Here is a 26287-nt window from a genome sequence, read left to right as displayed (position 1 = left end):
GACTGTTCTTTAATGAAATTTACCACCTATGATACAGAGGCAAGCCCTTCTGTTCTGCTCAAACTTTCTGTAAAAATCAAATCCTCCCCAAAGCTCTCGAGATTAATAAGTCCTCATGTCAATTAGGTCAAATACTAACCTCATTAATCTAGTTCAAAGATTTCCAGACTCTCTTTCTGCAGACATATCGAATTATTTTGTTTTGTTAAGTTGTAGCTGTCCCGTTTTTCCTGGTGGGATGCAGTCCCTGCCTTCAGCAGCACTGCCTGGCAGCATGTGGCTGACTCAGCGTGGACTTACTGAGACCTTCAGGTGGGAAGGGACCACGGGAGGTCCCTGCTACAGCCTGCTGCTTACAGAAAGGGCAGCTCTGAGGTCAGGTCAGGCTGCCTGGGGCTTTAATGGGTAGGTCTTTAAATGCCCCGAAGGATGGAGACTGCAGAACCTCTCTGGACAATCTGCTGCACTGCTTGGCTGTTCTCACAGCGAGCAAATTTCTCTGTATGTCATGTCTTAGGTCATGTTTTCAGCCATGCCCATTGTCTTTTGTCCTTCTTGTGGAGCACTGTGACAAGCCTGTTTTCATGGTAGCACTGCTGTAAGTGCTGGTGGGCTGCTGCAGGGTCCCCCTGAAGCTGTTTCTTCTCTAGGCTGAAGAAGCCTCATTCCATCAGTCTCTCCTCACAGAGCCCTGGCTGTCTAGGTCACCTCCAGTAGGATGGAGACACTTCCTGTGCTCCCAAGACAGCTGTCTGCAAGACCTAGAAACACTCTGCCTTTCCTTTAAGGTGATGCCTGCATATTGTCTAACTGTGGTGCAAAGGAAGGTCCCTGCAGTAGACTGAGACATGGCAGTGACAAAGCACCATCCTTACATCCCCTGGAACTCCAAAACTGCACCCTCTGCTTGGGGCTGTCACCCTGTCTGCAACACTGAGATCCAAGAGTGTGATTCTTTGTGTTTTCTGAATTAAATCCTTCAGCACCATGAGGGGGAAGTCCTGTTTGTCCAACAGGATTTCCCTCCACAACCTAGTTGATCTAGGAAAGCCAGCAGACATAACCCTTTTGGATTTCAGCAAAGCTTTTGATACAGTCTGTCACAGGATACTTCTGGACAAAATGTCCAGCACACAGCTGGATCACCGTGTTATGTGATGGGTGAGCAACTGGCTCACAGGTCGGGCACAAAGGGTTACAGGGAACAGGGTGACATCAGGCTGGGGGTGACAGCAGGCTGGGGGTGACATCAGGCTGGGGGTGACAGCAGGCTGGGGGTGACATCAGGCTGGGGGTGACATCAGGCTGGTGTCCAGTCGCTAGTGGGCTTCTGCCAGGCTCTGCCCTCGGCCCTTGCTCTTCAACTTCTTCATTAATGCAGAACTCAAAGGAGTGCTAAGTAAGTTTGCTGATGATAGTAAACTGGGAGGAGTTGTCAACTCCCTTGAGGGCAGAGAAGCCCTGCAGAGACCTCAACAAATTAGAGCTGTGTGAAAAACGCCGATCGCTTGGTTTTTAAAATTTTTAAAGTTCAATAATAATAAAATGGTTACAAAAATAGTAATACAATTAGAGTAATAAAAATTTAGAGTTAGGACAATTACAAGACAATAAAAAGCAAAGAATTACAGACGTCTGGATGCTCTTGGGCCCTTAAGCCCGATAAGCATCCCTTGTGAACAAAGGAATAACCTTAAAAGCAATAGCCTGTTGCATATTCATACATCCCATACATGATGCATAAATTCCTTGCAAATTAAGAGCTTTTCTGGTTTTTGTCAACTTCTTCCCCTTAATCCTGGTGGTTCCGTAAAGACGGAGAGAAGGTGGAAGAATGTTTGTCTTTTCCGATAAGGAGGCCATAACTCTTTATGGGCCCCATCACTGCCATCTCTGTGCAAGGAATTTCTTGATTATCTCATCTCTTTCTTGAGCTAGTTAAAAAGTATCTTACGTAGTATAGTTTCTATTTTAACATTGTGTTATAACCAAAAAATACATTTAACACACTACTTGAGAGAATTAATACAGCATAACTTTCCAACATTACACGTATAATATTCATTGTAACATTTGTGAAAAGCCAATCATAAAATATGCATTTTTCACAGCTGGGTAATCACCACTTGTAGGAAGTTCAACAAGTGCCAGTGGCAGATTCTGCACGTGGGATGGGGCAGCCCTGGATGTACTGGGGGACAGAGTGGGCAATGAGAGGCTGGAGAGCAGCGCTGTGCAAAGGGCCCTGGGGGTCCTGCTCCATGCAAAGTTGGATGTGAGTCAGCAGTGCCCTGGCAGCCAGGAGGGCAGCTGTGTCCTGGGGGGCATCAGGCACAGCATGGCAGCTGGGCAAGGGAGGGCATTGTCCTGCTCTGCTCTGCTCTGCACAGGGGCCGCCTCAGCTCCAGCGCTGGGGGCAGTTTGGGGTGCCACGATAGAAAAAAGACACGGAGCCATTAGCGAGTGTGCAAAGGAGGGCCACGAGGATGGTGCAGGGCCTTGAGGGGAAGTTGTATGAGGAGTGGCTGAGGTCACTTGGTCTGTTCAGCCCGGAGGAGACTGAGGGGAGACCTCACTGTGGTTATAACTTCATCAGGAGGGGAAACAGCGGCCACCGGGGCCGCGCTCGGGCACGCCCTCAGGGCGGGCCGAGGCCCCTCCGCCGGGAGTGTGCCGGAGGCGGGGCGTGGGGCGCCCGCCCCCGGTACCGCGGCTGCGCCTTGCCCGCGCCCGCCGCCGCCATGGACAGCGACGAGGAGACGTTGGAGGAGATCGTGGAAGGTGCGTGTCCCACGGCTCGGGGAGCGGGGCCCGGCCGGCGCCGGGCGCTGCTGCAGGAGCTATGGGGGCGCGGGGCGGGGGCGGCGGAGGCGGCGGCGGCCGGAGCTGGGCGCCCGGGGTCGGGCGCGGCGCATGACATCAGTGGGCTTATGCAACGGGCGGGCCGGGGCCACGCACGTGGCGGAGTTCGGCCGGGGGGAGCCGGGGCCGCGCTGGCGCCGTTACCGGGCGGGCGCTTCGGGTGCCTTCCGCCGCCGAGCGCTCCGGCCGCAGCGGGAGGCTCCGCGCCCCCGGACGCGGGGATGGCGGCTGCTCGGCTCTTATTGTCAGAAATAAAGTGGCGGCCGTGTGTTTCTGCCGCTGCTGTGCCCCCGTGCGGGCGGTGGCCTGCAGCCCTGGCTCCCTGGGCGCTGCGGCCGGTGCCCGGTCCTTCCCCCGGCGGCTGAGGGACGTGGGGATGCCCATCCTTGGGGAGCGCCCAGGGAGCCGGGGCTGCAGTCACATACGTGCAAATGGAGAAGGGAAAAGAAAGAGCGACTCCAAGAAGACACTGTTGCCATATCCATGGGCAGCAGGGCTGGAGCCGTCCGTATGGGAGTGGGGTGGGCCGCTTTATAGCTGATATACACCCTTTGTGTGCAGTTCGCCTCTCATGTGTGGATAGCTAACCCTCGAAGAGTTCTACACCCAGAGGGCACACGTCCTCTGGAAGTGAATTACTGATGGAAACCTTAACAGGCAGGGATGCAGCTCCCCAGCACGCTGTCATGTCTGGGAGCAGGGAGACAAAGCGTGGCATCTCCCTCGGGGGGAAAGCACCGGCTGCCCAAAGATTCCTGGCAGAGGGACCGTGGTCCTGCCGGGAATGGCAATCCAGGGTGTTCAGCCGCTGGGACAGGGAGCAAGGAGCTGCCGAAGGTGCCGGTGATGCCCATGCTCGCCGTGGGCCTCCTGTGGCAGAAGGATTAGGCCGCAAAGCGAGTTGCTCCAGGGGAGGTGTCTGTCTTGCACGGCAGCTTGGTGTGACAGCAGATGCGAGCTGAGCAGCTGCTGCTCGGAGCTGGATTTACTGTCGAGGTGCGTGGTGTGGGAGCCAGAGAAGCTTTGTTGCGTGGAACATGGGTCTGAGGGAAGCGAGGCTCTGCTATGGATGAGGTGTGCCCTGTTTTCCACTGCCTTTTCCTGCTAACTCCTCAAATCTGTGGGTTGCAGTTGTCTGGGGCAAGGAATCATAGTTTTCATCCTTATATCACAGATGAAGTGTTCTGCTGTATTCTGGATTTGTTTGGCATCTCCGTGGGCTAAGGAAACACATTTTTAAAGCATCCTTTTCTTCAGCAGTGTATGTGTTTTTTTTTGAGTGAGACAGAAGCAGGATGCTTTTTGGGGGGTGAACAGGATTTTGCACTTATCCAAAGGAAGTTAGAAATACAGAAATCAACACTTCTACTTTTGTAGGGGAGAGGGAGTTTGGTTTATTGTTGTGATCCCCCAAACATCCACCTGGCATCTTTGTGGCCAGAATCTTTTACTGATGATGCACGTTATATGTCATCTGTTAAGTAATAGTGATAATGACAGTAAAGGGCTTTTATCTTTGATTTGTATACATCAGTGGTTTCAGTAAGTGACTCCATAGTGAACTAGCCCCTGTGAGCATAATTCCTGTTCTTGAAAAGTTCATTGTCTGAGCTTAAGAGGAAGTTTTAGGAGACCCTTCATGAAACAACAGAAGAGAGGTTATACAAAAATTTAAAAATATGTTTGGACGTTTTGGGTTTCTTTTTTGCAAATGGAGGAGAGTGGTGAGAAAGGAAAGTGGAACGCACTGCTCCCCATGAAATAATGAGGATATTTTCTGGTGACTTAATTTGAAACAGAATTAGAGCCAAAGGCCTCAGCCCATACAGAAAAAAAAGTTGTATTTATGTTATGAAACTTGAAATTGAGTTTTTTTCCCATGTTGTTGACTAAGAGAGACTGTGTTTCTTGTTTTGTTGCAGTGGTGGGGGCATGGTTTTATTTTTTTTTTAATAAGGGGAAGCTTCTAGCACATTAGAATAATTGGATTCTTTGTATTGTGGCTGAGATTAAGACCCTGTATAGAGGCCACTGGATCAAAGCTGACCATTTTAAATCTCCGAGGTATTCTGTATCCTACTGTGCAAAAGGCCTGACATGTGTTCTCTGTACAGGCATGGCAGCTTTTGTGCTGGGCTTTGCATTCCAGCAAAATCTTGACAAAGCTGAATAGTCACAGAGAACAAAGTTGCAAGAGTTTGTTGTTGTTGCATTGGGTATTTTTTTAAAATAGTATAATGTACCAGTATTATCAGGTTTTTTTTATTTTTTTTAATCCAAGTATTTTATAAAATTTTGCCCCTGTAGTGATGGGGAAACTGGTATTCTGTTGTTCAGGGTTTGTTAACTTACACCAGTGTACCCTTCTATATTGATAAAACTTAATTTAAAAGGCTTTTAATTAAAACTATATGTGTTAACATAGTTTTTGGTATAAAAGAGGTGTCCACATCAGAAATGTTACTGACCTTTTAGTTTAATTGGTTATTAGTATTTAATCATTAATAATAATTGGTTAAATTTAGCTTAAAATTGTCCTTTCTACAAAAAGGGGTGTCCTGACAGAATGGGAGGGGTTCTTCTCTTTGGAAAGAACAGTTTCTGTTTAAAGAGTTCCTCTTCAAAGTAATTAAAAGCCTTTTGTGATAGAGCTTTTTTCCTTCCACCTTTTGCTCTCTCTTTTTACTCTCTTATTTCTCTCACTGTGAACTGATAAGCAGCGCCTGATTGGTTTTACTGGCTTCTTAAACTTTTAACTGTTTTCAGTCTAGTTTGGACTAGGGACTTGAAGAGAGAGCACAGTCACGTGCAGGTGCGAGAGAAACTTGGTGGAGCATGCAAGGGAAAGGTGAGGGAGGGAATCCTGGCTCTTGGATGAGTTCAGATTCCTCGCTGCTACTTTTTTCCTGTACACTTTTTTAGGTGCATTTCCATACTCAGTGAAGTCTGCACAGCTTGTTCCCTCTCTGGGCACTGGGCTCAAGGTCTGCTAATACTGAAGTGCCTCTTTTTGCCTGCATTAGCCTGGGCTGTAGATCAGTCCCCTTCACACTGAAGTTTGTTTCTGCCTTTCCATATGTGTGATGAACCTTTCCAGTTTAGGGGAAATTTGGTCAGGGAAGAGCTTGACCCAAAGCCTGCAGAAGTGGATGCATACACTGTCATCTCTAATAGGCTGTGTATGCAGCACCAGGAGACTGGAGGAATCAGAGGTAATGTTTTAGTTAGAAGCATGGAAGAACATAAATATAGGCTAGCTGTTATTTATTTTACATTTTTCATGCAAAATTTATACCTGGTAAAATGACATTGTGGGAGCTGCCGCACCCGTTCAGGTGTGTCCCTGTGCTGAGAGCAGCCCTGCAGCCAGAGCTCACACAGCTAAACCAGGCAATAATCATAGTTTGAAACACTTCTCTGTCATTTTGTTTTGGCTTTGAAGAGGCAGTTAGAGATGCAATAGGAGCCTTATTATGCTTAAACTTGGTAGAGTTGCTCAATAAAACACAAACCATGCAGGTGAGGATCCCAGTGTGTTGTCTCTGCTTTCCCTCTGTGCAACAGCTGTAGTAGGGAAAACTGATATGGCTGGGGCTAGGAACAGGATATAAAGTGAACACATCTGAAAGGCACTGGAGAACAGCATTTAAAATATTAAATACCACGTTGACTGACGTATTGCAGGGGCACAGCATTATGGATATTGCATACTTTTATTTCTTTAAATTCCTGTGAATACAGGTGTACAGTGGCACACCCGCATTATCATAAGGCATGTGTTTATGAAAAGAAAAAAAATTGAACATTTTCTTATCCTGTTCTCACCAATAAATATATGTTTTAAAGAATTTTTATAATTTTAAAGATGTCTATTCATACAAGTTAGAATAATCTAAACCTTGTTTCTTTCAGAAACCAGTTTTGCTTATTACTCTCTTCTCTCTCCTGTCTCTCATCCCTTTTCTTTTATCCTTATCTTTTATTTTTATTTAAAGCTATGTGTTTTACAAGTACAGACTTCAGTTGTACAGAATGTCTGATCACTGTTCCTAACAGCAATGATCTGAATTACTGTTTTGTACTAGGGAGCTACTGCATTTCAAGTAGCTACATAATGAGAGCAGATATAAAATCTTGCATAATAATTAATGTGTTCTGTTGCTCTTTGTTTGGATTTCATTTCAGGGCATCTAGATGACGATGGGCTGCCTCATGGATTCTGTACAGTAACCTATTCATCGACAGACAGATTTGAAGGAAATTTTGTGCATGGAGAAAAGAATGGCCGCGGCAAATTCTTCTTTTTTGATGGAAGGTATACTCTGACTCTTTGATTTTTTTCTTCTGTACTCTTCCTTCTGCTTGTAGTCATGCAAAACTAATCTACATTGATTGTACACTGCTGAGTTTCTGGATAAGATTTCTCATTAAAAATTGTTGCTGAAAAGTTTGCTGCTGCTGTAGCCATTCTTGTGGTGGCTTTGTGTGTAATGAGGTGCCTGTAGTTGTTTCCTGGAGGGACAATGCAGTGGTGTGAGCTCTTTTAGCACTGTATAGTTATGAGCTTATTAGAAATCACAAGAAATAAGAGGTGGTCAAAACTACTGAAAACCATGCTGACAATGACTTGGACAACAAAGTTCATTACTTCAGGTGGACTTCTTTGCCTTATAGAGCTACACAGAAAGTGCAACTGGACCCAGAGCTCCCTGTGCCAGCCCTCACACACAGACACAGGACCTTGACAGAGAGGCTTGCCTTCTGCTTTGTCAAACTGTTTATCAGTTAAAGGACTGAGTTATATACAGGTTTGGTAGCAGCTCTAGTTCATCCTCTGCAAGTTGCTTGTGGCCTGATTTACTTTCAGAAAACCCCCTATCATTTCCATTCTTTTCACTGGGAATTGTGACAGTGAAATAGGGCTAGTCTGTGCCTATGCATGTGTTTTCTTCTCTGATCCTCATTACGAGCACCTTGCAAGTCTTCTCCCCACCACCACTGCAGCATTCCTGTCTGCAGTTGCTCAGAATTTCCTCCAAGGGAGCAGCAAATGTATAAAATGACACGATTCTTCATGGTTTTGCAGCTGTTGGTGACACTCTGAATAGCGGCTGTTAAACTGACAGTCATGCCGGGTCTACTCTCTTCCTGCTCAGCAAAATTCTGAGCAGGAGCAGAGGTATTGTGCTGTGAGTCAGCTCCTTGTCTGTACTTGCCTTTGCACTTGCTTCATACTGGGGATTGTGGGTTTTTTTTTTTCATGAGAAAGATAATATATTTATTCAGTTATGTAGAAAGGGATTAGGCCTCCAAGCTTGGATGAAGAAAAACCCTCACTGTTGTTGGTAATGGCCATATTAAATCTTCTCTGAGTAACTGAAAATGAGGACTGCCCAGCAGCTGAGTTCTCTAAAATAGTTTTAGTTTAAGTTATTAGACAGCATCTCTGTGGACACATGTATTTAATGTTTCTGTGCTGGTGGATGATCTCAGCAGAGTAGTTGCTGATTGTACAGTCAGAGGAACTGACCCACTCTTGTTTGTAGGCCTGCTCTTCCATGTAGTCCAGGGTACAGGCAGCATTTAGTGGGAAGAGTCAGGTTGCTGCTGAGCCTTCTTTGTACTGCTTGAGTGTTGCCAAGTCTTTTCTTTTTTCTTTTTTTTTTTTCTCTCTCAATTTTCATAACCCTTAAAAAACTGGAATAGCTGGCCACTGATGACTTTAGGAAATAGCAGAATGAAAATATGCAAAAATAGTCTGCAATGTGGTACTGGAAAATGGGATATTTTCATTAACTGTTATATATTTTAAGTTAGCTAAAGCAGCCTTAACTGAGCAGTAGCTAATTACCAAATTAGCAGTAGCTAATCATTTATCTAGCTACACCCAGCTAGCAAGACTAAGTTGCTTTCTGAAATGGATGGTTCAGGAATCATGACATGTCGTAAGAATGACCTGGCATAAAACAGGACATGCTGTTTCCATTAAGTGTGCCATGGACAAGGCTGAGTGCTCATGAAGATGAGCAATAAATATCAAAAATGTCTTAAAACAGCCCTCCCTTTGCAGGATCCTGTGCAGTAAAGCTGACTTCAGGACTCGTGGGTGTGTTTCCCTGGCAGGCTGCTGAGTAAAGGCTGACAGCTGTACTGCTGTTCCTCTGTTGTTGGGGAGCAGCTGAGTCCTGTCAAATACAGGACTGGCTGCAGTGTCAGCATTCTCATTTTTTTGAGTATTGGGGAATAGGACTGGCTGCCTGGCTGCCTTGTTTGGTAAAGGAAACTCTTCCCTTTACTGGAATAACTGTCCCTTCCTGTTGATTAGTTAAGGGAATGGAAATCTGGAATGAAATATCAGTTGTTTTTTTTTTCCTTCCCCTTCAAGAAAATGCAACAAATCACAGCATATTCTTTAAGAGAGAGAAGTTTGCCCTCTGGCATACTCCCTGCTTTGGACTGTGGACTTGAACTTTCCTTGGTGCCAGTGGTTCTCGAGTGTACTTTGCAGAACTCTTTGCACTATAAAGGCAGGCATGAGAGCCATGCTTGGCACGGAGCTGGAGCTGCCCTTCTGCCCTAATTGGAAACTCCTGTAAACTGACATCTCCCAGAACACAGTAGAAAACTATTATTTTTAGGGAAAATTTTTCCATGTTTCCATATAGAGGGAGTGAGAGATAAATGGATCAGTCTCTATAGATATTAACTTAATCCCTGGAAGGATATTGGAGTAAGTATTTTCCCCCCCCAGTTCATATCAATGGTTTAATTGTTAGATAAGAAGTATCTTCCATCCCTTCCATTATCCATAGTGGATAATGGGAAGATGGTACATCTGATATATCTTGACTGTGATAGGATTTAAGTTGTTGGAAGTATGATCACCTGAGAGGCAAACCAGAGAAAATACAGGTTAGTTCAGGGTTTGTATTAAAAAGGTTTTGCCTATAGAAGACACAGAAGCTATTTATTCATCTTTGTGCTGGTCAAGTCTTAGTTGCAATTGTTGTGTCTGGCTGCAGACACCATACTTTGAGAACTTAAAGTGAAGTGAGGGGCAGGGTGGAAATAGCTCAGAAACTCTGAACAGCATAAAAGTTTCTGAATCTGACCTTTTAGGTGAGCTTGAAGGACACAGACTTCTTCCTTAAGGTATCTTCCTTTTGATTTCCTTAGATGAGATGGATCTTTTGCTCACTGTTTGGAGCTTAATACAAAGAGAGAAAAGATAAAAGTTTGAGTTAAAGTAGAAGAAAATATATTCTTTCCAGGACTGAAGCACTGTTGTAATTTAGCAGTGTTTTAACTTCAACTAGTGCAATTAAAGGTAACGAGACAGGATTTTTGACTACATAAACTGGGGGTGGCTGCTTCTTTTAAGGAGTAATCCTACATGTGCATACTATGTGTGTTTTCACTACAATGGAATTAAAATCTAGTGATCTGTGATAAGTTAGAGGGGAAAGTGGCATCATTTATAGTTAAATAAGGGCACTGATTTCTGGTGGTTCCCTGTGCTGTAGTGCCATAGCTATCTGTGCAGTTCTGTAGTAACTGGATCGAGAAATCCATTTCACTGAAAAGTAAAATTATTTTCCTGCCCCTTCTTGTTTTGCATCTGGTGTGCACTGAGGCTTTTACTGTAATATATTTTCCCATGGAAACCTCATCTAGCTTGCCAAAGTTACATAAAAACAGAGTATGAAGCTTTAGAAGCGAGAAAGTGAATTCTGAGAAAAACATTCCTTTCACAACTCTTGCAAATCTGTGTGGTAAAACACGTAGAGTCGTGCTCACAGACAATGTTTCAGCTTATACCTTAGATGTCTGCATCTGAAAAAGAATTATGCAGTGAAAATATGTGTATGCTGACAGCTGGCTGTTAGCTAAGTGTGCTAAAGGAAAAGCTAAACAGGTTGTGTTCCCTTGTGCTAATCCTAGCATGAGAAGGAAATATCTGCATAGATCCTCTTTTATGGTGATAGTAAAGGGTTTGCAAGACAAAACCGAAATGAAATGTTTCTTTGTTTAAATCCAAGTGCAGCACTAATTCTGTTCGACAGGCTGTGTTCAATTTTAAGACAAATACATGAAAAATGGCTGCTTTTAGTGGGGCCTGTACGAATAGCAGCTAAGTGTATTGCTGGGGAGCTGACACTGAACTGTGGCAGGTTGCAGTTCATTCCCTGTCACAGTTCACATGTACAGCAGCTCAATTTCATCTCTCCAGAGACATGTCAGTGAAGGTCCACACCTAGCAGGTAGAAAATCCTAATGTGAGAGTAGCCTGCTTGAGCAAGAATTCCTTCTTTGACTGGGAGTGTCCATTCGCTGACTATTCCAGCCTACAGAAAATTCCAGGCATGTGATTGAGATGAGTGATTCTGTGTCTGTGCAGCACACTCTGATTGAAAGGGTGCTGTAAGTTGTTTTCTGCCTTTGGAGCTCCACAGAAAGAAATTTCTGGTTTTCACCTTGGTGCTCCAATGCATTGAGGTTTTGGGTTCACCTCTGAGAGGTGAACATTTTCCACTGCTGTTTTCTTTCTCTTTTCATCAGCACCCTGGAGGGGTACTACGTTGATGACGCCCTGCAAGGCCAGGGAATCTACACCTATGAGGATGGAGTGGTCCTTCATGGCACCTACGTGGATGGAGAGCTGAACGGCCCAGCCCAGGAGTACGACAGTGACGGGCGGCTGATATTCAAAGGGCAGTATAAAGACAACATCCGACATGGAATCTGTTGGATTTATTACCCGGTAAACCTGACCACCTGCTCTCCTTATTGTAGAATTATGTACCTTTCTTTTCTCCCCAGCTGAAAGAAATACCCACCGTGACCCAGCTCTCCAAAAATCAGCACACACAGAGCTGGGTAAAAGATCTGGACCTTCTGATTTTGGGTAATCCATCACAAAGTTAAAGGATTTTGGTGTTGAATGTTTGCCCAGTAGGTGAGATTCAGTCAGGTTGCAAGTTGCCCGTCACCATTTTCATCTTCCAGGAAACCCAGCCCCTTGGAAGTGCATTTATATATGATTTGTGTGTAACATAGAAATAGGATGTCTAATAACTTATGCATTATCTCTTTGGGAAGGCTGGATTTTGCCACTTTGTAATGCTGGCTGCAGGTGAGGAGCATGGGAGCCACGCCAGTTATTGCAACCCGCTGCTCTTATGAAAGTAGGAGGAGAGACTTTGTCTCCGTTTCTGCAGGATATTGTTGGGGTCCATGGTGGTGGTGGACGCAGCCTTCCCCGAGAGTGTCTTGTGCCAAGGGGTAGGAGCCAGGAGAGCACCAGCACAGACAGACAGACAGACAGACACACACACTCAGCAGTGAAGACACACGAGGGTCCAGGCGTGGAGTTCCAACGTGCTTCGTTTCAGGCCACGCTGAAGGGGTCCAGGGGCCAAAGACAAAGGAGGGCCCAGGGTATAAATCCAGGGAAAGAGGGGGTGGAGGAGAGCATCAGGGATCCAATGGTCTGAGGGCTCAGGGGCAGTACAAAGCACAGGAACCAGTAGGGAATTGCCAGGGTGGATGGGCAGGGTTACACACCAGTGGGATTACAGAGAGTGGAGAACTCACTAGAACATGAACATATAAGGGTAAAAGGAGTGGGGAAGGCCAGCAGGCCAAAGGGGAGGACAGAACTGGGACAAATGAACATAGTGCTGCAGAGCACCATGGGGGAAACTTCTTTCCTCACCCTGAGCTGTGAGGAATGCCTGAAGCCTAAGGTGCATCTCTCCAGGGGATCACTGTTGTTCTCCCCGCTGTGGGCTCACAGGCATCCACAGGATATTGTGTGAAGTCTGGCTTTGCCTAACACATCAGATGTAACTAGTGTGAGAGCTATTGCCTCTGACTGGAATTGTGGACAAGTGATTTGCTAGTTAAACAAGACACTATTTTATATTTTTGAATTTTGATGTTCTTTTGTAACCATGCTAGTTAAGGCAGTGACTGTTGTAGAGTTTTTAGGGAGTTTTTGATGCAGATTTTTTAAAAATATAATTCCTATTAAACCTTACATGGTAGAGTTGAATCTTTCAATCTTGTCTTGTGCCAAGGAGGTAATGTCTTCATGTAATTAAGCTGCTGGTCAAAACCCAGTCTAATTCTGTACATATGGCACAAGCTTTAGTTGCAGATTGATTTCTAAATGCTTACCAAGACTGTCTGTTCATTTTATTTACTGGTTTTCACTATTGCCATTAAGCATCAGCAAATGCTTGGTGTATGCTGCCAAAAGTTTTTCAGTCCTAGTGTATAAAATACACACAGCTGACCATTTGCTTCATGTATCTCCTGCTTCATCTTCCAGATGACAAAGTGTTGCTGTACCTTTTGGAAATGTTGATAATTAGAGGTTGTTTATCATTACTGTCTTGCCAGACTAAGGGATACAAGGTGCTCCAAAAAAATCCTTTGCCATGGAACCAGTTTTCTCATGACTCTGTGCAGGATGCTATGTGCACAGTTTTTTTTCCCAGACTTAAGGTTCATTGTTCTCTGTTGCAGCATGCTTGAAACTCTTTCATCCTTGGAGTTGAACAAAATTGTGTCTCTTTGAAATAGAGCCTGTGCTCAGTGGTCTTGATATAAATCAGTTTGTTTCCACAACACACCTGCTGGTCTTGCTCCGGGGTGTTATTTGGAGATGCTTCCTTGTCTTTTTTGAAATAAATACCTGAGGTGGTGTCTAGATTTGAAAGACAGGTGTCTGCTAAGGAAGGCAGGAACCTCCCTTGGAATGGGAAGAAATATGACCCCCTCAGTATCTTTGCCCTTCCAAAGAAAACCCCCATGCCAGGTGAAGAAAGTAACCAGCTACACCCTTCCCCCTCCTCTTCCTCGCAGACACATCTTTTGTTCTCTAAGTATCCATAGTTATTGTTTTGTAGCAACAGATGGGACAAAATAATATGAGAGAAAGAAACAAAAGGAAAAATCTTAACCCACAAGAAGTGGTTAGACCTGTGGTAATATATGCATCTCATTTCTGCAGTTCTGGAAATAGATCTAACCTGAGCTGCAGGCAAATCACAGATGGCAAAGCCCAGGGCTGAAATGTGTAGACTTTGGAGAGGAAAAGTGTTGCTGTTGATGCTTTCCACAAACAGATGTTCTCACTGATTGCCACCTGACATTGGGGGGCACTCTGGGAATCATTTTTCCTTCATTGGCTCAAGACTTTAGAGGTACCATGAATTAGCAAGGTAGCGTTAAATCTTTTTTTCCTCCAGCACAGTATCATAGTAATCAAACTTGGACATCTGTGTGGCTTTGGTCCTTGTTTTGCACACTGCACACATACAGCTTCCACCAAGTGAAATTGAATGTTTGTGTCACATGGAAGGAAAGACCTTGGGTTTTGCCTGTTTGGAACAACGTAGAAAATCAGTATTATCCTAACTGGAATGACTTCATCAAGCTTCTTCATGTGTCTTTTTCTCCCTCATTTTCATAATTTCACATCTGAACTTACTGATGCATTTTTAAAAATTTGGGGAAAACCCTTTTCATTTACTGGATGTTGTCTAGAAAATAGAATAGATCTTCCCAACATTAGAATGAGTATAAAAGCAGACTTTTACTTGAAAGCTGTCAGGTACTCAGTATGGTGAAAACCACACATGGTACATTAAATTCACCATTTTCTAGGGTTTGTTGATTAGTGTAATTATCATGTATTGTCCAGTTAAAAGGTTAGTTGATTAGGTAATAATTCCTCAGGTTCTGTCCCATTGGAAGCAGTCTCCAGGCTTCTTATGTCCCACTTTTGTTTGGTTAAGTCCAGATTCTGGTTGGAAAACAGAATGTTGTTGTAGTTGGTACTCTTCTTGTGGTAAGACTAAAGAATATTTTAGGAATGTGTTTAGAAGGTTAGCATATTGTTCCTAAATGTAGGGGAACAGGATAGGAAAAGTAATAGAAGCTACAGCCACACATTTGCAATCTACAAAACTACAAATACATGAAAAATATAAAAAGCTAAAAATCTTAGGCATCAAGGATAGTAAAATATAATTAAATGTTTTGCCTTTTCTTTCTTGCCTGTGCTCTCAGGATGGAGGCAGCCTTGTGGGAGAAGTGAATGAAGATGGGGAGATGACTGGAGAGAAAATAGCCTATGTGTATCCTGATGGAAAGACTGCATATTCTGGAAGGTTCATAGATGGAGAAATGATAGAAGCAAAATTGGCAACTCTGACAGCTGTTGAGGATGGGAAACCTCAATTTGAAGTAGTTCCAGGCAGTAAGTTCAGCTAACACAAACTTGTATTCCTGCTACCAGCCCTTTGCTGCAGGCAGCTTGGTTCCTGTGATGTTCCTCACTGGAGGCTGGCTGTGATGACGCAGGCTGTTAGTGAGGGGCCCTTTCTCCAAGTCACAGCGTTGGGCAGAGAGGAAGATGGTCTTTGTCATGGAAACAGATGGGAAGTGCCCCCTGTGTGGTCCTGTCCAAGTGCATTTCACAGCCCTTCTCTCACTCCTGTGCTCATGGGCACAGTTCTGCTTGTCACACATCCTGCTACCCTCTGTACCAGATGGAAAACCTGCTCCATTCCCCCTGATAATGGTGGTACATCTACCTCCTCAGCTCTGGTATTTCTTGCAGTGAAATAACTGCAAGAGGAGAGCGAGGCCCTGATTTGGTTGTAGCTCTGTCAGCTGGGTTTGTGCAAGTCAGTGTTTGCAGTGTGAATGTTCTGGCACCTGCATTGCTGGGCTGAGATTGGAATTAGTGAACCAGATTCAGTCATTGTGTAATGGTCTGATTCACCAGCACCCTACCGCGTGTCTGGTCCTGCTGACAGAAAGTGGCTGTGAAGTGCACGGGCATAGGGTGGGGCCTTCTCCACCTAGTGGCTTGAACCTATAGTTCTGGAGTGGGTTTGTTGTTCTGAGGTGTCTGTGATGTTTTGGAGGAGTGTGGGTTAAGCTGCAGTAACAAGCAAGGACTGCTAATGCATTTATTGCTCTGCCAGCAAAAATTGTCTCACTTGATATGAAATAGGCATGTAAAGCTCAGTGAAAAGGTATTGACAAGCAAATGCATGACAGTTCTATTTTCTCTCAGTTGTGATAGCAAGTCAAAATTTAACATAAAACTTACTTTGTTGGAGGGTATGGTTGTGCTATGTAAATAGGATGAAATTCCACTCAGGGGGAAGCTGCCTTTGTCCAGAACAGATCCTGGATACCAGTGGCAAAGGCCTTAAATCAAACTTTGTAGTATTCTGTTCTGTGGGGCTTTTTCCCCATCTTATTTCTACCTTCTTCTTAATCTATGTCCAAGATAGTCCTCTGACATCTGGGAGAAGGATGTAAGAATATAATTAGAGCTGTACCACTAAGTTGCTTATTAATGACAAAAAATGAAGGACTATAGCAAGAGTGCTTTCTGATTGCTAAATGTTATCTTCTGGCTGAAGTCTCTTCAGGATCTGGACTAGAAAATATTTCATATTTGAAGTAATCAAGTTTTTTGGGGATTTTTTAAATGATCTGTTGAATATATCCTTTTAAGTTTTGTTTTGCTTTTAAATTGTATTTAGAGACATTAGGAGGGTCAGTTTTGAAAGAGTATCCAGTCCTCCTCTACAAGCTGGTAATTTGAAGAACATATGTATCATCTTTTTGTGTTAGCACTATTACTCTAGATTTTGAGGGGGAAAAATAATCAAGAAGCAGTGTTTCACTTAAGGCTTTTTACAGTGCAGTTCTGTTTAATACCTTTCTTTGGAAGTGTAACATTTTTTGCAGCCATTAGAATTTAATTTTTGAATGTCTTGATTAAGTTAAGGATTGCATACTCTCAGTACTGCCAATTAGTTTATTTCCTTCATTGATGTCTGATTTTTTTTAGGCCCAGTATACAGTTTTGACAAATCTACTTCATCCTGCATTTCTACAAATGCCCTTCTTCCTGATCCATATGAATCAGAGAGGTAATTTTTTTTTCTTCTCCCCATATTTTTTTACTGTTACCTATTTAGAGCCTATTTTTACAAAAATTTTCTCATCTAAAACTTAAAGGATATGTAAAGGTTTGTAAAATGGAAGCCCTGTGTGGCTTCCTACCTCAACTGTAGGCACTTTCTGATAGTCTGAAATATCTAAAGAAGTGATTAGTAAAATGCTTGCTTTAATTTGCATTGAGTGCATGAAGATGTGGGGCATCACCTTGAGAACTCTTGCTTCTCAGTGCATGTACATACCAGCAACCCCAGCTTGGTGGGGACTTCTGGGGTTCTGATATGTTTTTTGAGGATGTTCCTGAATTGAAGCCATCATTATGGACTAACAGTAGATTGACACTTAAAAAAAAAAAATAAAAGTTTTCCAAGTCAGCCCAAACTTACTACCAAATCTCAGTTTTGACAAAATAGAGAGAACATATGGAAGAGAGGAAGGAAAGGAGTTCCATAAAGAGGTTTTGAATAATAATAATAATAATTTTGTTTTGCTGCTGTTGTTGTTATTAGCTTTATTGTTATACTGAAGTATTGGGCTTTATCCCAGTAGTGTTGTACTTCTTGAAAATTAAAACTGCAGCCAGTCACTGATTCCATGCCCTGTTCCTCTTGTAGGGTGTATGTGGATGTCTCTCTCATTTCCAGTGCTGGAGAAGGATTGTTTTCAAAAATAGCAGCAGAAGCCAGTACGGTGATGTCCTTCTATAACGGAGTGCGAATTACACACCAGGAGGTAAAGAAAAGAAAAAAGTCAGTCTGAATTTTCATTGCTCCTCCTGAACTTTTCTTTTCATAGTAGGATCTAACACCCACTACCTCCCCACCCTTGATTTAACATGATGGAGTTTAATTGAAAGACAGTGCATGCTCACCTATGTATAGATTTTAAAAGTGTGGGTTGTTCTTTTCAATGGCGTACACCCATGAAAAGCTTTATTTGCATATATTTTGAACGTTGGCTTTCAAACTGCTGACAAAGTTGACCCCTCCTACACACAGACATTGGATTTTTGCCTTGCAAACTAGGTAGACAGCAGAGACTGGGCCCTCAATGGAAATACAATATCCCTGGACGATGAAACGGTCATAGACGTGCCAGAGCCCTACAACCACGCTGCCAAGTACTGTGCCTCATTGGGGCACAAGGCCAACCATTCCTTCACTCCTAACTGCACCTATGAGCCGTAAGTACAGCCCTTTGTTTTAGGGTAGAAGCTGCAGCCTGGCTCTCTGGGCTCACACGAGGTCCCTGGGCAGCTGCAAGAGGACCAGTGGTGGGCTGGGAGTAAAGAGTTGAAGCACTGAAGGAGCTGAGTTGGAAATGGGCTAGCATTATGGGTGCTTGATGTCTATTGGGACTTACCATGGAGTACCTTGAAGTTTGCAACTTGTTGGTTTTGTCATGATCTTTGAGTTGCTTCTTGATTGTAAAATGCATCATCACAGTTCTCTAAATCCTAGCTTGGCTAGAACTGCAGTGTATTTGCTGAGCTACCAATGCTTTGATAAATCAATATTTTTGCTCATATTCTCAAATATTTATGAGGTTGACTCAAGTCTGCTAATTCAATATCAGATTATGCAGCATTGCTCTGAAGTGAGTAAATTCTGGAACTGTAAAAGGGGCTGGCAGAGTATGCGACTTGACAGCTGAGCCTAGCAAAGATGTTTTTTTTCCTAGGTTTGTTCATCCTCGTTTTGGGCCCATCAAGTGTATCCGTACCATCAGGGCTGTGGAGAAGGATGAGGAATTGACAGTGGCTTATGGGTATGATCACAACCCTGTGGGGCAGAATGGGCCTGAAGCACCAGAGTGGTACCAGCTGGAACTGAAAGCTTTCCAGGCTGCCCAGCAAAAGTGACGTGGGAGCGCCTTCTCCGTTCAGCAAACTGAAACAGAAACTTGGATCTATGCACTACCTTTATACTGAAAACTGGACAACCAGGGATTGTTCATGCTGTTGCATCATAACCTTGCATTCTGTGTTAAGAGATAAGTTCCTTGGATACTAACTAGGTTTGACTGTGTTACTTATAGCAGATTTAAAAATTAGCTAGCATTGCACCAGTCTTATCTGAAAAAAATTATTTAATATTCTATACAAGATGTGGTATTCTTTGGTAGCTTCTGCTTTTGCACCATATGCAAAGATGCCAAAAGACTAGAAAGAAACTAAAAATGGGTGTATTGTTCACTTTTAGTCGGCAGACTTAGTGTTGCTCTCTACCTGCCTAGGCATTATTGTGCAACTGCATTTTGCATATATGCCACTTGTGATGATAACAGTAATATTTTGATATTCTCTAATAGTAGCATAATTTTGCCTTTTTAAACCTTTGATCTGAATCTTGCAATAGAGCAGTTTATTTACTAGCATATAGGAGGCTGGGTTTTAACTCCCCTTTCCTCTTGTCTGAACATTGTTCTTTCTACAAATCCTCTTTTGCAGGAGAAAATCCTTTCTAACTAGTGGAAAGGCTTGTGTGTGTATGTGAGAGTGCTGTGTGTTGGTCTCTGTGGCTCTCTAAATAGTATAGCAACATGTCTAAACCTAATATTTATCTAGCCTGTACGGCTGGCTTATTTTATTTAATTTATTATTATAACATGCAAATGAAGCTGTTCTTTGCATGAAGATTTTGTGAAAAGGAGAAAACAGACTTGCTGTTGAAAGACTTCCAGAAGTACATGTTCTGGAAGGCAAGCACATTACTTGCATCCGTGTTCATGAGTTGGTTTGTGTATTTCACCTGTTCAAGTGTGAAATGCAGTTCTCAAGGCAAAAGATGCTTGGATCTCCCGTGGATTCTCTGAAAGGAGGTGCACATATTTGGGGGCAGGCTGTAGTCCTTGGTGAAGGAGAGCTGTATCTTTTCACTTGATGCTCACTTGATGGAACAACATAGCCTTATAGCCATCTTTTAGTAGTTCTGGTTTATGACAGAGTGAATTAATATAATATGAGGTATCAAAATAAGACTTTTTTTTTAAAGAAAAGATATTAAAAGATTGTTTTTGAAAGACAAACAATGAATGTAAAAACATCACTCGATGCTCATATTTATAAACAGCAGTCAGTCCATAGCTTTGTTGCAGCCAGCAGTGGGGGCTTGTGAATATTCATCTGCAGGGCTATGTTCTGGGGTTTTTCAGGGTTAGGGAAAATGTGTTGTTTTTTAGATACTGTACTAGGCTTGCCTAATGCTGTGTAAGAGAGAAATCATGTATTGTCTTGGTCTGGATACTGGAGCCTTTCTGAGATTCTGATGTTCTCTTTTGGGTTTAGCAGCTTAGGAAAAACTCAAATGCATTTGCAACGCTTTCTTTAAATGTTTATAGTTTTTAAAAGTTTGTATATATGTAACATAAATGATTTGGGAATCAGACCTACCTTTCTGTTGCAACACATTTCGGTTGCTTGCTTGAACTGTTGGAGGCATCTGGCTGTCTGGGGAGCTGGGCAGGGAGAATGTGTTGGGTACCTGCAGGTAGAAGGGTGAGGCTGCTGTTCTGTGCAGTCTGAGAATCCTTTCTTTGGTATCTGTGGAAAAGTCAGGAATTACTCATCACAACCTGGGCTCTGTTTAGTCCCTGTGGCTGCTCACAAACATTTTCCATCACCTCATCGTTTCAGTTTGCACAGAAGCTGCTCTGTGCACGTGCTGAGGCAGGGGACAGGCAGGCTCAGGGTATTGTGACACTCTTTCAGCAGTGATCTGCACATGAGCTGTGACACCTCCCATCTCCTGGTGCTGGACACTCAGGTCGCAGCTCCGCGCCTCGTCCACGGCAGAGGTGACAGGTCAGGGACTCACCTGAGTGTGCAGAGACACAACCAACCTCACAGGTGATGGAGAGTTGGCAAAGGTCAGTCAGCTGCTCAGCTTCACTAAATGATTCTCAAAAAGAAATGGGCATGACTTCATCTGTCCCTACCTGCCCATGAGTCATTGCTTTAGGTCATCAGCCACTTGCAGGAAAGCCTCTGGTAGGGAGCTCTTACGTGTGTCTTGGGAATTATTGTTCCAGGATCATGAAGTTTGCAAAGTTGAGGCTTGAGTTTGGGTGCAGGAAAGAGCAGAGGGAAGATGTGACTGAGCCCTTCTGGGAATGGATGGTAACTCCTTCCACAATCTCGATAACCTGCTTTGGACTGCTGGCCTCTCTGTGCTCACTGGGCAATTGTGTTTAAAATGTTCTGATCTCTACAGCTCCTTTGCCTTCATTCCTGATCAGTCTCTGATTCCTCTGCTAATCTCCCCTGTGGAGTTGCTTATGTTCTAATAGATTTATCAGTCTTCATATTGCCTGATTTTGAGATAAATAGAATATAGGTGCTCTTTGTGCATCAGGCTTGAAGAATTGTATCCTAAAATAGGGAAATTCTAGGGGAAAAAAGGCACTGAGGTGTCCTTTGTCTTCTCAAAAAATTTGGTGAGAGTCAAGCAGATTCTTTTCTACATGTGTGTAGCCTGGTAGGTAGCATGCCACAGCTGTGGCTATTGTCTCTGTTATCTCTGCTATCCTTCTCAGCTCTATAAAATCTGTTGGTCCTGCTAGAGCTCCCTTCTTCAGCGACCAACCTGCTATAAAAAGTTGTGATTACAGAGCTGCTTTGGCTTGATTCAGGACCAAGCCTTTTAACTCTTCTTTGTTTTCTCTCTCTTCCTGGTCTGTTAGAGTGGAGATGGCTTTTGCCACTGGGTGGTGAAAGAGCTCAGTGTGTCCTTCAGAGGTGTGAGTTGGCATCCCCTGGTTCAAACACAGGTTAGTTACAGAAATCCAAATAATGCCTTAACTTGGTCAGTGTGTTGCAGCTCAGTTTCTGGGGCTCACTGGAGAGCAAGACCAGCTTCACAAAGCTCCTCATTGGTAGTGTGATGACATCCATAGACACAAGACCCACACCCAGCCATGGTTTTCATTTGGGGAAGAGGAAGCATCACCTTGCACAGCAATCTTCTTGGGTCTGTAGGATGCAGCTGACTACTGGTGAATATGCAATAAGTAAAGAAGCTCCACTTCTTAGAATCTGGCCAAAGACCTTTCCTGTTGGTACAGAAGCTGGGAGGAGAGCTGATGCCTGTCAGCTAGACCTGAGTGAGCAGCTGGCTCTTGGGATACCCATTGTGACTAAAGAATAGCCTAGGAAAACCTGGAATTGCTGCATTTTTCAGGTACAGATCAGTTCCCAAAATCTGCCTTTGGTCTGCAGTCCTGCACATGGCTTCTCTGTGATGGGAGGGTTACTTGAGCTCCTTTATGAGAAGCCTGAATCACCCTGTATTAGAGGCTGCTGATTGTCTCTTTAAAAAAAAAAAAAATAGAATCTGAAGAGGATCTTCCTGTGATGGCAGCACAGGGTTTTGTTACCAAGAATACAGAAGCTTTGTTTTCTGGAAGTGGCTACTCTTGGAGATGAGAGCCAGAAAAGTTGCAGCTGAGAGCTGCCTGCTGCTGGGGTCACTCCGCTGGATAAGAAGGAAAAGGGCTTAGGCCATGGAGGGGGTGTCTGAAGTTGAGTCTTGTGCTATAATTTTACTTTTGGGGATCCTGATTTTCTTTTAACAAACCTGAAAAGGCTTTTTATTCCCTTTTTTTAAAAATAGTAATTATAAAATACTTACCCTACATAAATACCTGTAAATCTTGACTGCTGAAAAAGTCAAATTAAATACATGGAAATGGCTTTTCAGCTGTGAGAGTTTTTGGACTTTTTCTACAGTTGCCATGATACCTCCTAGGATGGCCCATGCTTTTAATCAGGTGAAGCTCCTGGGGAGGTTTTGGGAGGTCATGGAGTGAGGCTGCATGTTTTGGGAGTGACTGGGCAGGCTTCTCCTTGGCACAGCTTTTCCAGATGTGGAAGTGTTGCACACAGGTGGCAGTGGGTTTTTTCCAGGGGGTCTTGTAGCACGTTGCTAGAAGCTGAAAGCAACATGCTACAAGAAGCAAGAGCTCTGTCAGGGATTTCTCACCCTCTGTCAGGCACTGGAGGAGCAGAGTAGCCAACATCCCATCTGGTAAGAGAAACTCATAAATTACAGAAATTGACACTTTTTTGTTTCCTTCCCAGCTGTCTGCTCTTCTCCTCCAGTCAAAGCAGTGCTCCCCACTTGGGTTGTGCCAGGGGTGCAGCGGTGTTGCTTCTGTCCCAGAGACCTGTGATTTGTGTCCTTTCACTCAATTTGATGGTCTTTAGGAAAACGCTGCTGTTGTGATGAGGTGACATTACCCAGAGCCGAGTATCTGCTGCTTTGTTCTCCTTGTGGCCCAGCAGAATTGCTGGAGCTGTGGGTGCCTGAGGGCTTCACCTCCAGGCACTTAAAAAAACCAAATTGCTTTGGAAACAATGGTACTGAAGTATCTTCTTACATGCTGGGGTGCTGCCTGTTCCTCACTTCCACTGCACTGCTGTGTGCCAAGGGCATCCAAGCAAAGAAAACGGGTTTGGGAGCAGCTTCATCTGCGAGTGGAAATGGGCTTCACCTGCAGTGAACTTGTTCCTTATGCTTCATGTAATGGAAACAGGAGAACTGTATTTTTGGACAAATAATTTCTAAGCAGTCTTATAAGGGATTTTTTTTTTTCTTTAAGGAAAAAAAAAAGGTGCAAGATTAAGTGCATGTTTACTTGTCCCAGATCAAAGGTTTTGAACACTAAGGTCACTCTGTCTTGAGTGGACCCTCCTCTGTCTTCGGGCAGTAGGACTCCCTGCCCTTTTTCTCTTTACCATTTTACTGTAACTCTTTTATTTCCCCTAGGAGAAATACCTGTACAAAAATTGTAAGCAATTAAATGTTCAAGCCATAAAATCATGAGTGTGGGAAGACCCGCTTCACAAGTTTTAACATTTGTATGTAAAATGATGTTTGTATGAAATATTTTCATGGTAGAAAGAATATTTAAACAAAAAAGTTCCAGTAGGATCTAAACCAGATTTAAAGGGATGTCTTTTTGTAAGATGCAAGTGTAATTGAATACCAGTAAGTAGATAATTTATTTTTTTTTTAGGGGAGATGCAACAAATGATCCTTACAATTACAAATGGTAGTTTCTGCTATTTGGGGAAGTATTTATGCAGCATTACATGCAGCCACCATAAATAATTGCAGTAGCAAGGCTAGTCACATTTTCAAGAGGTACCTCTCAGCTTGTCTCTTCATGATATCGTACAAAGGACCCATCCCTCCTTCCTGTAGCTTCCCTTCTAGAAAACTTTTCCTACTGCAGCTGTAACAAGTTTAACTCTGAGCTAAGAACCAGACTAAAATTGTGTATTACTTAACAGTTTCTGCTGGGCCTTCTGCTATTTTAATACTCTTCAGCCCATAATTACTGGGTGTCTCTGTTCTGAAGAACTAAGTGCTAAAGAATAATCTTTGGGGTAAGCTTACACACGTGTTAACAGTTAACCCCAGAGTATTCAACTTGTGTACAGTACTTGATAGGTGTTTTATGACATTTGTACTCGAACTATGAGCCTTACTGAACATCTGTAAGTTTATTCATGACTTTTAAAAAACGGATAACTCTAAGAAAGATGTTTACATGAATGATGTTTGCCCTTCCTTTCATGTTATGAATGGGGTTTTTATAGTGTGTTTGGGCGTATGTGCAAGGAAGCAAGAGAAGTGTTTCTGGGGAAAAACAGACTTGACAAACATTTGTAATAAGTGAATTTTAAAGATTGCTTTAATTGCGCTATGAAGGCAATGCAAAAATAAAATATTCAACAGAAAACTAGTGTCTCTCCTTGTTATTTGTGTGTCACAGTTTTGGGCATCCTCTGGCCTCTCCCCCTCCCTTGTGTCCTTTGTGATCACAGTTTTTGCTGATGCACGGGAGCAGGATTTCACACAGTTAACACACATCTAGGCCAAGTTATGTAAATAGTGAATGAACATCTGGCACCACTTGTTTTTTTCTGTCACCTCTGCTGCTTTACTTTTTCAATTCACATAACATGGGCTTCAGTTGTATTGTGGTATGGAAGAACATCCCTCCCAAAGTGTCATTGAAGTGTTGTTTTAAAGTGTGGTGTATTTTCCTCTGAGGCAGTGGGAAGGTGCAGCAGGGTGCCTTCCAGCCAGGTAACCTATTCCTCTGTCTCCCAATTCCATATACACATCCTGCTGGGTGAGTGCTGAGGAAGGGGGCAGTGCTTTCAGTGCCTGCCCTCCTCTGTGATCACAACTGGTTGAGGTAACTGAGCCTCTCCTGCCTGTGCTGGGTGTAGGTGTGCAAAGACTGTGCCCTCCCTTCTCTGCAAGGATGCAGAAATGACTTTGCCACTTGAACCTTCACAGTCATAATGGGCTGGGAGGACGATGGGTGTATGTTTGCAAGATGACACTGGGATTGTGGATGGTGCCATGTGCTGGCTTCACCCAGCCTGGCTGTGTTCCAGTTCTGCCCTGCTGTAATAACCCAGTACACTGTGGAGGTGCAGTAGGTTTATGTAAAGAAATTATACCTGACCTGTGAGCTGATTTCTTAAAAATGTTTCAGGGATAGGCAGGTTTTAGTGCTGTGCTTTTTAGGATTTGGCTGGAGGTGCTTGGGGGATTGTTAGAATCATGGAATTGTTGAATCGTCAAGGTTGGAAGAGACATTCAAGGTCATTCAAGGCCATCCATCTCCCACAAGGCCTATCACCCCTAAACCGCATCACCCAGATGCCTCTTGAACACCTCCAGGGATCATGACTCCACTGCCTCCCTGGAAAACCTATTCCAACACCTTACTGCCCTAACAGTGAAAATTTTTTCTAATATCTAATCTGAATTTTCCCTATCTCAGTTTAAGGCCATTTCCTCTGGTCCTGTCTCTGCAGACACAACAGGAGAGACTGACCCCACCTTATTACAGCCTCCCTTGAGGGAGTTGTAGAGCGTGATGAGGTTCTCCCTGAGCCTCCTCTTGATGCTGAACAACCCTAGCTCCCTCAAACATGAGATGTGTTTTATACACCTTTCATGAGCCTTGTTGCCCTTCTCTGGACACAATCCAGCACCTCAAAATCCTTTTTAAAGTGGGCGGCGCCCAGCTGAGCACAGCACTTGAGGTGTGGCCTCACCTGTGCCAGGTAAAGGGGATGGTCACTTCCCTAGGCCTTGGACACTTTCAGCAAGACCTCTGAGCAACCTGTGCCACTTCCCCCAGCTCACAGTACTGCAAATGTATGTCGTGTGAAGCAGCACTTACAGCGGCAGGAGGGAAAAAAAAAAAAAAAAAAGAAAAAGAGGGAAAAAAAGGCTCAGTTGCTGTGGAGAAGGGATGGGCGGAACGCCCCGTCCCGGCAGCCCGAGGGTGCCCGGGGCGGGGCGGCCGCTCCCGGCTGCGGGCGAGGCGGGAGGGGGCGGGCGGAGGAGCCGCGTCCCTGCGCGGGTCCCGGCACGGCACGGCACGGCACAGGATCTCCCGGGCTCGC

General features: G+C 44.0%; 1 protein-coding gene across 3 annotated transcripts; it reads left to right on the top strand.

Annotated features, from left to right (window-relative positions):
• The first annotated feature begins 2709 nt into the window (after positions 1-2709).
• SETD7 (SET domain containing 7, histone lysine methyltransferase) lies at positions 2710-24597 on the top strand. 3 transcript variants are annotated; one of them, XM_053975844.1, is made up of 8 exons: positions 2710-2781; positions 7048-7177; positions 11422-11623; positions 14941-15130; positions 16745-16826; positions 17469-17586; positions 17880-18037; positions 18535-24597. In XM_053975844.1, exons 1-8 carry the CDS (start codon positions 2742-2744, stop codon positions 18713-18715), a joined length of 1101 nt encoding a protein of 366 aa, XP_053831819.1. In that variant the 5' UTR covers positions 2710-2741; the 3' UTR covers positions 18716-24597. The 3 variants fall into 3 exon arrangements, with proteins under 3 accessions (XP_053831819.1, XP_053831820.1, XP_053831821.1); XM_053975845.1 differs by lacking the exon at positions 18535-24597 and having other exon boundaries at positions 17884-18028; XM_053975846.1 differs by lacking the exon at positions 18535-24597 and having other exon boundaries at positions 17469-17603; positions 17880-17924.
• The last annotated feature ends 1690 nt before the right edge of the window (positions 24598-26287 follow it).

The sequence above is a fragment of the Vidua macroura genome, chromosome 4 (assembly GCF_024509145.1).
Source record: "Vidua macroura isolate BioBank_ID:100142 chromosome 4, ASM2450914v1, whole genome shotgun sequence".
In the NCBI taxonomy this organism is placed as follows: domain Eukaryota; kingdom Metazoa; phylum Chordata; class Aves; order Passeriformes; family Viduidae; genus Vidua; species Vidua macroura.
This window is presented reverse-complemented; position numbering and strand designations above follow the sequence as displayed.